Source organism: Podarcis melisellensis (genome assembly GCF_964234715.1).
Source record: "Podarcis melisellensis genome assembly, chromosome: 13".
NCBI classification, from domain to species: Eukaryota; Metazoa; Chordata; class Lepidosauria; order Squamata; family Lacertidae; genus Podarcis; species Podarcis melisellensis.
The window spans coordinates 47,713,148-47,727,749 of NC_138545.1; the positions used below are offsets into that span (position 1 = coordinate 47,713,148).

A 14,602-nucleotide genomic window follows, 5' to 3' on the forward strand; every position below is an offset into this window, starting at 1 on the left:
TGAGGGGATGAAAATGGCAATATCCAAGGTGAGAAATGGTGGCGTCTAGATGCAGACGCCACAAACAGTTCTGCCAGGGCTCCACAGAGCCAGGCTTTTACATCTGCATGTAATCTATGACTAATAGGATGGATGAGGTGCCTGTCTCTCAGGTTCAAGGTGTCACTAAGGACAGCAAGTGGGAGAGACACAGATATGATCTGAGGAATACATCATGCACAAGCCCTATTAAAATGAATGGAAGCTTGCAAGCACAGAGTTTTGGGGTGGTAGACTGATTGAAAATCCCACCTCCCTCAGAACAGATTGCTGCCCTCGTCACAAGGGAGGCCCATTCTAGTCCTTTTTCAGAGAGCTAAAATTGTTTGATGGGGCTTACACCCAATGGTTGAATTGCCCTCCTTTCTCCCCACCCCTTTTCAACTTTTTCAAAGCTCCTCTCAGAATGCAGCTCATTTTGGCAACCAGCAAAAGAGGCTTTGCTCCCAGAGGAGCTAAAAACAGGTGCTGCACCTTCCAAAAGTAAGACCCCAGGAACTTTTCAGAGACTCCCACCCTTACGTTTTGGAGGGCACCCCAAAACGTCTTGTTTGAGCAGTGGTGTAGTGGGAGGGGGCATGGGGTGGTTGCCCGGGGCACAAAATTGGAAAAGGTAAAGGTAAAGGGACCCCAGACTATTAGGTCCAGTCGTGACTGACTTTGGGGTTGCGGCGCTCATCTCGCTTTACTGGCCGAGGGAGCCGGCGTACAGCTTCCGGGTCATGTGGCCAGCATGACTAAGCTGCTTCTGGCGAACCAGAGCAGCGCACGGAAACGCCATTTACCTTCCCACTCCAGCGATACCTATTTATCTACTTGCACTTTGACGTGCTTTTGAACTGCTAGGTTGGCAGGAGCCGGGACCGAGCAACGGGAGCTCACCCTGTTGCGGGGATTCGAACCGCCGATCTTCTGATCGGCAAGTCCTTGGCTCTGTGGTTTAACCCACAGCAGGGGGTGCAAAATTTCAAAACCCAGTTCTCCCTGCATGCTTCCGTTGCTGGTCTCCGCTGAAAACGGCTTCTCCATGCGAACCAGGAAGTGGCCTCTCCAGATAATGCAACTCTTCCTTTCTTATCTCTGTGGCTGTGATCTGCTGGGTGACGTGGATGCCATTAGGCAGTCAAATGTGTTAGGTGGTAGGCACTGCCGATACAGCCTCCTCCTCCTCACTCCCTACATGTTGCCTTTGTAGAACCCAGGAAGGAGAAGGATGAGACCAAAACTCGAATTACTGGCTCTGGGCTTCACCTGCCTTCTGCCTTATCAGTCTGTCAGGGAACCGACATCGGAGCCAGAGGTGGAGGCAAGGCTCCCAAGCGATGCCGGAGAAGGGCCAAGCAGGGAGAGAGGGGACTCAGCAGCTGGGGAAGGAAATCAGCGTAACACCAGGGATAAAGGGGGGGCGATGGGGGAATCGAAGAGAGGGCTCCAGGACTCTTTGCCGGAGACCAGCGGGGAGAGCACAGGTCCTCCGCTACCCACACCCACCCTGCGCAGAAGACTTCCGCGCAGGGAGAGTAGGCGTAGACTTGGCGTCAAAGAACTTCTTTGCTGGAAGAAGTTCAAGAAACGCCCACTGACGGATTCTGCTAGCGACTGAACAGCCACGAAGTGAAGGGCTGTCCAGCCAGGAAAGGTTTAACCAGGTCTCCTGGCTACCTAGGCTACCTAGGTCTCCAGGCTACCTAGCCAGGAGTGGCAGCAACTTACGCACGAGCAACCCCATATAACCATTACACAGTCTGAATGGGTGACAGCCTCCATTGCATCCCGGTGAACTGTGTACCATATCAATTAGTAGGAGGTGGAGTTGCTCTTTCATTTTATTCCACCTCAGTCGCCTGGATGTCTCAGGCCAGCCTCGCCTGTGCAGAAAGTTCTAGTAGAAGAAACCCCGGCTTGTGGGATCAGCTGTCTGAGGCCTTGTTTTTCTTTGCAGTGAAGACTACAATGGCGTGCTTGCAGACGTGGTGCTGGTGTTTAGGTTCATTGCCTCGGATAGGAAAGAGGCCCTCTGGATGAGTGTGAACGATCTTTTGCTGAGGAGGCTGAGGTTGCCAACATGGCCCTTGAGAATTGACCTTTCGTCTTACAAGCTCAGAGGCAAGTGTCAGACCTTATTACCTTTTAAAATCTTGACTGGATTCCTCCCCCCATGTTTTCTATTCTCTGCTTTGTGCCCTGATGCATATGGTGCTGCATAAATTTATTACCTGTTCCCCTTCCTTGCTTCTCATGGACAAACTTCCCCCATTGATTTTTGCTATGGAGCCACCTGCTAAGTTCCGCCCCACAATTTCCAGCCTGCCAAGTTTACCCCTGTCTACCAGGACATGCCTTGTATTTCATCAGCTCTCCCAGCTGGCTGTGCTCAGGAATTACGCAATCATACAGGACAAGGGGGACATGGGTGGCCCTGTGGGTTAAACCACAGAGCCTAGGACTTGCTGATCAGAAAGTTGGCAGTTCGAATCCCTGCGATGGGGTGAGCTCCTGTTGTTCGGTCCCAGCTCCTGCCCACCTAGCAGTTCGAAAGCACGTCAAAATGCAAGTAGATAAATAGGTACCGCTCCAGCGGGAAGGTAAATGGCGTTTTTGTATGCTGCTCTGGTTCACCAGAAGCGGCTTAGTCATGCTGGCCATATGACCCAGAAGTTGTACACTGGACCCCTCGGCCAATAAAGCGAGATGAGCACTGCAACCCCAGGGTCGGCCACGACTGGACCTAATGGTCAAGGGTCCCTTTACCCTTTACATTTACAGGACTAGGGGGTTACATACCAAGGCATTTTGGGCATACTGTATTATATCTATTTTTGATTGAGAGACAGAGCTGATAGATTAGGGTAAAGGTAAAGGTAAAGGGACCCCTGACCATTAGGTCCAGTCATGGCCGACTCTGGGGTTGCGGCGCTCATCTCGCTTTATTGGCCGAGGGAGCTGGCGTACAGCTTCCGGGTCATGTGGCCAGCATGACTAAGCTGCTTCTGGCGAACCAGAGCAGCACACAGAAACGCCGTTTACCTTCCCGCCAGAGTGGAACCAATTTATCTACTTGTACTTTGACATGCTTTTGAACTGCTAGGTTGGCAGGAGCTGGGACCGAACAACGGGAGCTCACCCCGTTGCGGGGATTTGAACCACCGACCTTCTGATTGGCAAGTCCTGGGCTCTGTGGTTTAACCCAAAGCGCCACCCACGTCCCTATAGATTAGATTACGTAGGTACCTCTGTGACCCTTGTATAATGCCCCCAATCAAAAAGTGCGTTGTTTGGCTAATTAATACCCCAAATGAGTAGTATGGAGCTGAAAAGGTGCTTCTGGCACAACCTCATCAGGTCTGTGATACAGGGCAACGCCATTATTGACGTTGAGATGGTCTCAGAGCCAGCTCTAGTGACAGAAGTATGGATGAGGTTGCACTGTGCCTTCAATGACCTGCTTAGAAAAGCATTCCTGGAGAAATGCAACAGCAGTTAATACTTCTAACCAAATGAGCTTATGGACCTTCTAGGCATTTTGACAATAAAATTTAATGGGACGTATGATCATCTGTTTCTTCCTGACACAGTGTGGGAGACAGATAGATCTAACCAACAGGGCATGTGGTTCCACCACAAAATTCTCTGGAGCTGTTCAAGAACATGGCCATGCTCTTCCACAATAGTAGTAATAGTAACAACAACAACAACAACAACAACAACAACAACAACAACAACATATTATTATTTATATGCCACCCATCTGATTGGGTTGCCCCAGCCACTCTGGGTGGCTTCCAACAAATAAAATGCATTAAACACAGTGAAACATCAAATATTAAAAACTCCCCTAAACAGGGCTGCCTTCAGATGTCTTCTAAAAGTCCGATAGTTGTTTATTTCCTTGACATCTGACGGGAGGGCGTTCCACAGGGTGGGTGCGGCTACCCTAGAAGGCTCTCTGCTTCCACTCATTTCCATGGGGCTTGTGCAAGAGGGTCAGATCTGCCTGTCTCTCAAATATTCCAACAGGGCTCAACACTTACGTAGTTCCTCCCAACTATGGAAAAGCAGTGGTGTGGTGATTAGTGAGGTGGTCCTCATGAGTGTGCTTATTGGGCTACATCTTAATCATATTTTGAAAGGAAGAGTCAGGGTTTATCCACACTAAACTTTTGCCCCACGCTTATGAGGCACAGGCCCACCTGTCTGAGTACCCTTTTTCCTGCCCCAGAGCTTTCCCCACAAAAAAACTGCTCTTTAACGCTGTAGCACAGCAAATGGCAATTCGGGTTTTTGTGGGGAGCAAAAAAAATAAAAAGTGTTTGGAGCTTTAATGCGCAGACTGTGCCTGGGAAGAGCAGAGGAAAGGTAAGAGTTGCACGGCAACCAGTCATCCTGTAACAAATAATTAGCTAATTCATTTGGTAATTAACTCTGGTTGACTTATTAATATCCATAACATAGTCTTTTCATAAGAGTCTTTGATTAATAAATGATTTGGATTTAAATATGTGCAATGACAAACATCACCCATTTTTTTAAAAATGCACGAGTTGCACTATGCAAATTGCTGCACTGGGAATGAATAATAAGATAATAGATTATAGCTTTATCCCTACAAATGAAAAGGCTGTCATGATTGGCAGGTGACAGTTCCACACCACGACTGGCGCAAGCTACTTGTGGATGTTGCATTATATACATGAGGATGAGGGATGTGTGAAACTATTACTGCTCTGGCCCCCGAAGATGAGACTAAGTCTTCTGAAATCTCTTTTGGCTCCTGCTGAAATAACCTCAAATGTTTTGCCTGAGGAAGTTCCCCGACTTTGCAATGAGTTTCACGTTGCAACAGGTCTGGGATCTGCAAGGCTCTATGCCTCCAAGAAGCCACCTGGGCAACCAGCGGGAAAAGTGGATAGAAAGAATATTTTTCTCCCTCTATCCTTATACCAGAGCCCAGGGTCATCCCAGAAAGCGGAACGGTGGGACTCAGGGCAGATAAAATGAGAGGCTTCTTCACAATGCTGCATCAATAAACTATGGCATTTGTCTTCAGGTGCAAATAAATTTACCTTCGGGTAAATATAAATTGCCGTCCAGTCACTCTTCCCTGCGCGAACTTTGCTGGAAAAAATGACCTGGCAGGATAGTAGCAGAGTAAATGCAGCGGTCCTGAGTTCATGTGAGAAAGGGATAAATTACCGTATTTTTTGCACCATAACACTCACTTTTTTCCTCCTAAAAAGTAAGGGGAAATGTCTGTGCGTGTTATGAAGGGAATGCCTACGGGTGGCATGCCTACGGATTTTCCTCCTCTAAAAACTACATGCGTGTTATGGTCGCGTGCGTGTTATAGAGCGAAAAATACGGTAAGTCCAAAGACAGATCGGTTCTTATCTCTAGAAGTGTTTATTTACAAGCCATAAATCAGTCTCTTCCATCAGAGCTTTCCTGCATTCTCCGTGCTTCCAAAAGCACACAGATTCACAGCCACATCCACAAGATGGTCCCTAACTTGGACAAATTTACACGGTGCATTAGATCAATTTATGGAGGCTACCAGAGTCTTGATGGCTATTTTACTTCCACTGTCACAGTCAGAATGTCTATGAATACCTGTTCTTGGGGAGCAAGAAGGGGAAGAGGGTTATTTTTGCCATGTCCTGGTTGTGGTTTTCCCAGAGGTATTTGGTTGAGATCCTGGACTAGATGAAAAAGATCTTTAAATTAACATTTGCAAAGAAGACATAAACATTTCTACTTGGAATTTTAGGCAGTGATATCCCGAAAAATCTAAGAGAAATATTTTTATATGCAACAGCCGCTGCCCGGTTATTAATTGCATCAAACAGGAAAGGGGGGAAAGTACCAACAGTAAGGGAATGGCAGAATAAGTTATTAAACTATGCAGAATTGGCTCAACTGACAGACAGATTAAGGGGAAATACAAATACGCAAAAATGGGATATGTTCAAGAAATACCTAAAAAAATATAACGACATAACATCTATGGCAGTGTTTGAATGACCCTTGTGTAAATTAAGTACTAAGCAAGGAACAATGGTACGATATGTTATAAGAAAGTACTAGAAACTATAGTAAGAGTAAGGTAAGAAGTATAAGTATCGTATTTTTCGCTCTATAATACACACAGGACCATAAGACACACCTAGTTTTTGGAGGAGGAAAACAAGAAAAAAAATATTCTGAATCTCAGAAGCCAGAACAGCAAGAGGGATCGCTGCACAGTGAAAGCAGCAATCCCCCTTCTGTTCTGGCTTCTGGGATAGCTGCACAGCCTGCATTTGCTCCATAAGACGCACACACATTTCCCCTTACTTTTTAGGAGGGAAAAAGTGGGTCTTATAGAGCAAAAAATAAGGTACATTTGATGTCGTAAATGTAACTTACATCGGGAAATGACAGGAAGTCTACTTTCATATTATTTAGTTTATTGGATTTTTTGCTTTGGTTTACTTTGGTTTAATTAGAAATTATAAGAAAAGAGCATGTACAAATACAAGTTTAAATCAAGAGAGAGAGAGAGAGAGAGAGAGAGATGCTGGACTAGATAAGACATTGCTATGATCCAGTTCTTAACTAAAAGCTCAGTTTTGCAAGCAGAGCCTTGCAAGTCCAGTCCCATCCATGGAAATAGTTGCAAGTGACAGTGCTAACATGACTACCTCTTTTGCCTTATTTTCCAGAGATTAATAAAGCCAACGGTGAACATCTTATCAGCAATTGTAAGTACTAAAAACTGGGTGGTGTTCCAAAAGGGGGTTGCTAGAAATGGCATTGCTTTGGCACTGTGATTGAATCTTGTTGCATTCTGGGTGGCTCTTTGTTGACCGCCATGTATTTGTAGTCTGAACGGCAGATGGGAGACCATTTTAAAGACTCTCTCTTTAAGGATTCCTTCTGCAGCTCTGAAGCTGTACTGGGTGTGTGGGCTGGAGAATGGAGGTTACTGAGGGCCATGCACCACTAAGATGTTTGTCGGTCAAGATACTACAAAGTATGCTGAGTTTTAAATGGGTATCCATGGCATTTTGGTTCTGCAAAAAGTCTTTAGTATTCCCTGGTCAATGTAAAACGTGAATATAGTGCACCCCACACTATCTAAAAAATTAGATAAGCAAGTCAACTTGAAAAGAAGTGTTTTAATTTAGACTGCTAGCACAAACTAGGACCCCTCTTCAAAAAAAAGAGGTCCCAAGGGCCAGCAGAAAAGACATTGTCAGTGGCCCACTGTCAGGAATGATTGGTGGGTGCTAGTAGAGATAAGAGTCCGGGAATCCAGCCATATTTACAAAGATTTATTGGTTTCTTCAAGCTATTTAGGTAAAGGTACCCCTGCCCTTACAGGCCAGTCTTGACAGACTCTAGGGTTGTGTGCTCATCTCACTCTAGAGGCCGGGAGCCAGCACTGTCCGCAGACACTTCCGGGTCACGTGGCCAGCGTGACGAAGCTGCTCTGGCGAACTGGCACCAGAGCAGCACACGGAAACGCCGTTTACCTTCCCGCTATAAAGCGGTACCTATTTATCTACTTGCACTTTGACGTGCTTTCGAACTGCTAGGTGGGCAGGAGCAGGGACCGAACGACGGGAGCTCACCCCGCCGCGGGGATTCGAACCGCTGACCATGCGATCGGCAAGTCCTAGGCGCTGAGGTTTTACCCACAGCGCCACCCGTGTCCCGTTCAAGCTATTTACAAGAGCTCAAAAAGTCTGTCTCCATCATGGTGAGTCAGTTGCCTCAACTGAAGAGGCTTTCCATTTCCCCCAGCATATCAATTTCCTGAGCCCAACCCCCTTCCTTCCTCTGTTAAGAGAGTGGCTGGGCCCCGGAAATGGCTTCCCCCCTCTCAGATTCATTGCCTCCTGACAGCCCTTTGCCACCTTCCTCGTCCGAGGAAGAACAGCTGCTAATTAGCGGAGCCTGATCTCTGTAAGTCCCCATTCTCTCCCCCTTTTCTGCCTCCAATCCCCTGACTTCCACACATAGAATTGGTTTAGAAAGTACAACCAGCCATTATAACAGAAGTGATTTTAAACTGCCCAAGCAGGTATTCAGGGACAACCATGGTGAACCTCAGCCTTTCTCCTGAACCCCTTGGAACCAGGGAAGATGACACTGTGAGCACTTGGACAGTGTAGCTCTGGGTGGCTCACAAACACACGGTACATAAATGCATCGGAAATATAATATCATATAAAGCAGCAATACCATAAAACACCAATCCAACTTGCACACCCCTTTTATCCAAAATGTGTTTAAAGCTGTTCACATGAGCCAAGCTAGCAACAACTCTGACCACATTTCTAGGTTCTGCATTGCTACTCAGTTGCTATCTTTACTGACTGGGTTTTCCAGTTTTCTTTGTCTAACCTAAGGATGTAGAGATACTATTTTACAACTTTGCATAACATATATGGGATAAACAAAACCAGAAGAGATTCCCATGGACCTGCCATAGCAGCATTAACAAAGAGAATATTCTCCCAAATTTTACCTTTACACTTTCTGGCACTAAAACTGTAGCACAGAGGCCAGAATAATAGTGTGTCTTCCCTCTTGGCCAAGACCCAAATGTAAGCTGATTTCAGGGCATGCCATTTTTAGTTGCTGCTAGCTCCTGTTCTGCTAGTCAACACTTTCATTAATTGTTAACGTGTTTTCTATTTAAGACATTTCTGCCCACCTTTATGACTCCAAGCTCTCTTAAGGTATATTCCATAAAAACAACAATATCTACCACTCAGAAAATTAATAAACCAGCAATGATAAGACAGACATCCATCCCAGAACCAAAATATAAACATAACCAAGACCTACAGCAACAAATGAGCACAACAAATAAAGCCCTTTCAAGGGAAAACCAGCAAAAGCAGCTGGACTGCCTGATTTTCAACAGGAAGAACATTAGGAAGAACTTCCTGACAGTAAGAGCTGTTTGACAGTGGAATTTGCTGCCAAGGAGTGTGGTGGAGTCTCCTTCTTTGGAGGTCTTTCAGCAGAGGCTTGACAACCATATGTCAGGAGTGCTCTGATGGTGTTTCCTGCTTGGCAGGGGGTTGGACTCGATGGCCCTTGTGGACTCTTCCAACTCTATGATTCTAGGATATGCAGAGCCGTCTTTCCCATTGGGCTTACTGGCGCGTTGCGCCAGGGCGCCGGCCTCTCAGGGGCGCCCCAGTGAGTGGGGGAGCTGTGCAGCTTTGCTGGCGGCCTTCCGTTTTCCTGCACACCCGCCAGCTGTGCCCTGTCAACCATATGGCTGGCGGGTGTGCAGCTTCCTCCCCAAGCCTTCGTGGGAGGAGAGCGATTGCTGCAGAGGCTTGGGAAAAGGTCGACAACTCTGGGAAATGGGTGGTGGGGCTCCAGAGGGATCTTTGTACCATGGTGCTGGATATGCTTAAGACGGCCCTGAGGATATGGTAGGCCACATTCTGAAGCACCTGAATTTTCTGAGCCATCTTTAAGTGCAGCCTCATGCAGAGTGCATTGCACTAACCCATTGTGGACTTAACTAGAACATGTACAACTAGGACTAGATCTGACTTCTCTAGACAGTGCCACTGTTGGCATGCCAGCCTAAAGGAATATAATGTAATCCTGCCATCACCGCCACCACCTAGGCTGACGAGGCAGATTCCCAAACTACGTATTTGATCCATTGGGAGAGTGTAATCCCATTGGAAACAACCTTCCAGAGCAAGTGATCTTCTTTCTCGAAGGACCTCTGTCTTGCCTGGATTCAACCTCAGATTGTTCACCCTATTGCACCCCAGAAACGCCTCCAGACACTAGTTTAGGAATTAGGATAAGAATGGCAACAGGGCATATTCTTATCATTAGCCATAATTGCAGTGAAAGAAGATTGTGATCTTTTTGGCAGCGGGTGTAACCAGTGTGATATATTCCTGGCGACTCGCGTACAATATGGATTTGCATGCTTCTACATACAAGAGAGTTGCCATTCAACCATTGGTGATATATGCTAGGAAATATGAGCTGCATCCAGAGTTCTCCCAAACAGTGGCGTAGCGTGGGTTGTCAGCACCCGGGGCAAGGCAAGTAATTTGCGCCCCCTAACTCATGGATTTTAGCACTCGAGTGCGAGCGCCCCCCCCATGTTGCGCCCGGCCCCCCTGCACCCCCACGCTACGCCACTGCTTCAGGCCCCCCAATAAAACATTTGAGGGGGCCAGTCCCCCAGTTGATGGGCATTGCCAATGTGGTAAACTATGCAGGGCGGGGCTTACCTGCCTCCCCCCCCCAATATCATACTGTATTCACGTTGGCACCCCTGATGAACTCAGCGGGGCTTACTTCTGCCCCACAAGCCTTTGCACCTCCGCGTCTCCTTTCCTCTCTATATGTAAGAGGGTGTAGGTCAGGCTGGCAGCGCGAATAAGGGCCCCACTGCTGAAGGCCTCTCCCGCCACGACCTCCTGGTCCACAGGCAGGGCAAGAAAGTGCCTTTTCCTTGGGGGGGAGTCTTAAATTTCAAACCATTATTATTATTATTATTAATAATATCAAATGTGCGTGGTTTCTCTACCTCCACCGACGACTCGCCACGTGCGAGGATGAAGGCAGGCTCCCTTCACCTCCCCGTCCCCTCAAGGGAAAGGGAAAACGACGTGAGGAAAAGCAACGCGGGACAGCGAGCGAGGTTCTCCCCAGAGCCTTTTCCCGCCGCCCCCTCGCAAGACAGCCCTGAAGCCGAGCGCGGAGTGAGGGGCGGGGCCCGGCAGAGTCTCGCTGCCCCCCAGCGCCTCTCGAGGGGGCATGAGGGGCGCCGCGTCAAGGGCGCCCGTGGGCGCAGCGGCGGCTCCTGTCAGGGCACGATGCGGGCGGGGGTCCCTCGCGCAGCTGCCGCCGCCGGCTGACCCTGCCTCACCCGGCGCCTCTCCCCCACCCCGTCCGCCCACCCATATCCCGCTCAGGAGGGGCCGGTGGGCTGGCGAGCGCCTCACGGCACCAGCACCAGAGAGGGAGAGAAGTCCGCCTCCCGCCGCCGCCTTTTGTTAAACAGACATTTTAAATCGGTTTAAATGCACACTAACCTAGCAGTAACACCTCCCCTCCCAAAACTGGGCTGGTCGGGTGTGGTTCTCTCCCGCGCTGAGCGCTGCGCTGGGCGGCCGCTGCATTGTCCCTCCCCCAGATAGTCCCTCCCTCCCTCGCTCTCTCTCCGCTCCCGCTCCGCACCGCAACGCGGGCAGCTCGGATTGGATTCGCACAGCCAACACTGTGAGAGAGAGTGAGTGAGCCAGGTAGGGGCAGAGAGCTGCGAGTGCGCCCCCCAAAATGTTGCGCCTGGTGCGGTTGGCACCCCCTGCACCCCCACGCTACGCCACTGCTCCCAAATAACTTGGAGACTTGCTTATGCTCCGTTGGCTAATTTGGAACAGACATGTAAGTTTGAATGCCAGCATTATTGGTCCTGAAACCCAGCTACTGGCAATCAGTAATCCTGTTAGCTTCTGAGATCACAGCTCGTTGACCAGATATTTTCAAGCATATATTTACATTCATTAGAGCGAGATACTTGCTTCTTTTATGAGATTTATAGACAAGGAAGTTGTGTATCCTTCATATGTATCTGTGCTCTGTTTGCTGCTTCCACAGAATCACAGCATGCCCACAAACCTGATAAGGGGTTGCCCACCAGCTTTGTGCATGGCCATAAACTGTTCGTAGGGAATTTTGCAAATGCCTGCCTGCTAGAATCTAAATGCCTGTAATACACACACAAAGGACTGCTGCCAACTCTTTTCTGTGATTTATGTTAGCTCCCACACTCTTTTGTTTGAAGTGTCCTGTTTAGAGAAAGAAAGCAAAAAAGCCCCTTCAAGCTGTGGGTGAGGACTGACTCGCCATGCAGGTTTTCGGGGAGTCCATTATTCCTTTCTTGTGTGTTGTAAGAGGCAGATTACAGAAAGAGGGGAAAAAAGTATCACAATGCTAAGCCTTGTCACTTGCAAATGCTGTGTGCCTGGGGCTTAGCCGCCAGAAAGTATTTGGGAACTCCCACATCCTCTTCTGAACAACTTTGTCACCTTGACATTTCATAGTACAAATGGGGACAAATTTCCTCCCCAAGGGTGCCCCTCATCACCACGGAGCATCGTGGTGTCCAGGAAAATGTCTCCTTGAAGCTGTAGGAAGGATTTTGGGGTTAAAGAAGGGTGTTGTTGTTGTTTAATTGTTTAGTCGTATCCGACTCTTCGTGACCCCATGGACCAGAGCACGCCAGGCACTCCTGTCTTCCACTGCCTCCCACAGTTTGGTCAAACTCATGTTGGTAGCTTCGAGAACACTGTCCAACCATCTCGTCCTCTGTCGTCCCCTTCTCCTTGTGCCCTCCATCTTTCCCAACATCAGGGTCTTTTCCAGGGAGTCTTCTCTTCTCATGAGGTGGCCAAAGTATTGGAGCCTCAGCTTCAGGATCTGTCCTTCCAGTGAGCACTCAAGGCTGATTTCTTTCAGAATGGATAGGTTTGATCTTCTTGCAGTCCATGGGACTCTCAAGAGTCTCCTCCAGCACCAGAATTCAAAAGGATGATACAAAGAGGGAGCTGCAGCCTGAGACAGGAAAAGAGGTGGTAAGGGAACAGCTAGCTATTTTAAATAAATTCAGATATTAAATGAGCTTGGGGTGTAATCTCAGAGCCTCTGTCCATAATCATTTAGAATTTGCAGAGAACAGGTAAGGTCTCTGCAGACTGGAGGTGAGCAAATATTGTCCTCATCTTCAAAAAGGAGGAAAAAGAAAGATTCAGGTAACTACTGACAGGGAGCTTGGCAATGATACCAGGAAAGATCCTAGAACAGGTTATTAAACAGTTGGTCTGTGAACACTTAGAAAAGGATACCGTGATTACTAAGACCCAGCAATGGATTTCTCAAAAGCAAGACATGCCAGATGAATCTCAGTTCCTTTTTTGGTGGAACAGGGGAATCCTGTGGACGCAATGTGTCTTGATTTTAGCAAGGGTTTTGACAAAGTCCCCCATGATATTCCTGTGGAGAAGCTGGTAATATGTGGGCTGGACAAGGTAACTTAGATTGATTTGTAGCTAGTTGGCTGACCAAACTCAAAGAGTGCTCATTAATGGTTCCTCATCATCCTGGAAAAAGGAGGTGTTGCAGGGATTTTTTTGAAGGGCCTGTTGTTCAATATACTCATAAATGACTTGGATGGAGGTCTTGAGAGGATGCTCATCAAATTTGCAGATGGCACCAAACTGGGAGGGATAACTAATGCCGCAGAAGACAGAACCAGGCTGCATCAACAGAAGAAGTCTTGTGCCCAGGTCAAGGGAAGTCATAGTCCTGCTCACACCTGGAATACTGTGTCCAGTTCTGGGTGCCTCAATTGAAGAAAGATATTGACAAGCTGGAACATGTGCAGAGAAGGGCAACCAAGATGATCAAGGGTCTGGAAACCAAGGCTTATGAGGAATGGTTAAGAGAGTTGGGTAGATTTAGCCTGGAAGAGAGGCAACTAAGACATCTCTCAGTTGATAGCTGTCTAAAATATCTGAAGGGTTGTCACATGGTAGATGGAACAAGCTTGTTTTCTCATGCTCTGGTGAGTAGGACTCAAACCAATGGGTTCAAGTTACAAGCAGAGCCGTCTTGCCCATTGGTGTTAGTGGTTCGTTGCGCCAAGGCGCCAGCCTCTCAGGGGCACCCTAGTGAGTGGGGGAGCTTTACCGGCAGCCTTCCCTTTCCCTGCACACCTGCCAGCTGCACCCCACCAACTATATGGCTGGTGGGCGTGCAACTTCCTTCCCAAGCCCCTGCAGAGGCTCTGTATCTGTTAAAGTGACTGGTGACTGGGGGCGGCCACCGAGACCACATAACACCGGTCTTGAAAGACCTACATTGGCTCCTAGTATGTTTCCGAGCACAATCCAAAGTGTTGGTGCTGACCTTTAAAGCCCTAAATGGCCTGGGTCCAGTATACCTGAAGGAGCGTCTCCACCCCCATCGTTCTGCCCGGACGCTGAGGTCCAGCGCCGAGGGCCTTCTGGCGGCTCCCTCATTGCGAGAAGCAAAGCTACAGGGTACCAGGCAGAGGGCCTTCTCAGTAGTGACGCCTGCCCTGTGGAACGCCCTCCCATCAGATGTCAAAGCGATAAATAACTACCAGACATTCAGAAGGCATCTTAAGGCAGCCCTGTTCAGGGAAGTTTTTAATCTGTGATATTTTAGTGTATTTTTGGTTTCTATGGAAGTTGCCCAGAGTGGCTGGGGAAACCCAGCCAGATGGGCGGGGTACAAATAAATTATTATTATTATTATTATTATTATTATTATTATTATTATTATTATTGACAGCCCTGCTCCTGGTCGTTGTCCTCCTCCTGCTTCCTGGTGAAAGGTGGCGCACAGCCTTCCCGGGCTGCCTTCTCGGGCACCCTGACACCAGAGAGCTTGTCCGCCAGCACATTTTCCTGCTTGATCACGGCCACCACGCCGGGAATCGGGGCAGTGGGAGAGGCAGAGGACATTTTCCATCACCCCCTCCCTTGTTTTGGAGTAGCCGGGG

The 14,602-nt window shown here is 48.3% G+C and overlaps 1 protein-coding gene across 4 annotated transcripts in view; it reads left to right on the forward strand.

Annotated features, from left to right (window-relative positions):
* Positions 1–14,602, forward strand: part of LOC309354210 (transmembrane protease serine 11A-like) — a 69,969-nt gene that overhangs the window by 40,564 nt on the left and 14,803 nt on the right. For all 4 annotated transcript variants that reach the window (XM_081884257.1, XM_081884260.1, XM_081884258.1 and 1 more), the window contains 2 exons: positions 1,982–2,145; positions 6,738–6,776. In XM_081884257.1, the coding sequence (XP_081740383.1) occupies positions 1,982–2,145; positions 6,738–6,776 (203 nt within the window). The remainder of the gene's footprint in view (positions 1–1,981; positions 2,146–6,737; positions 6,777–14,602) is intronic.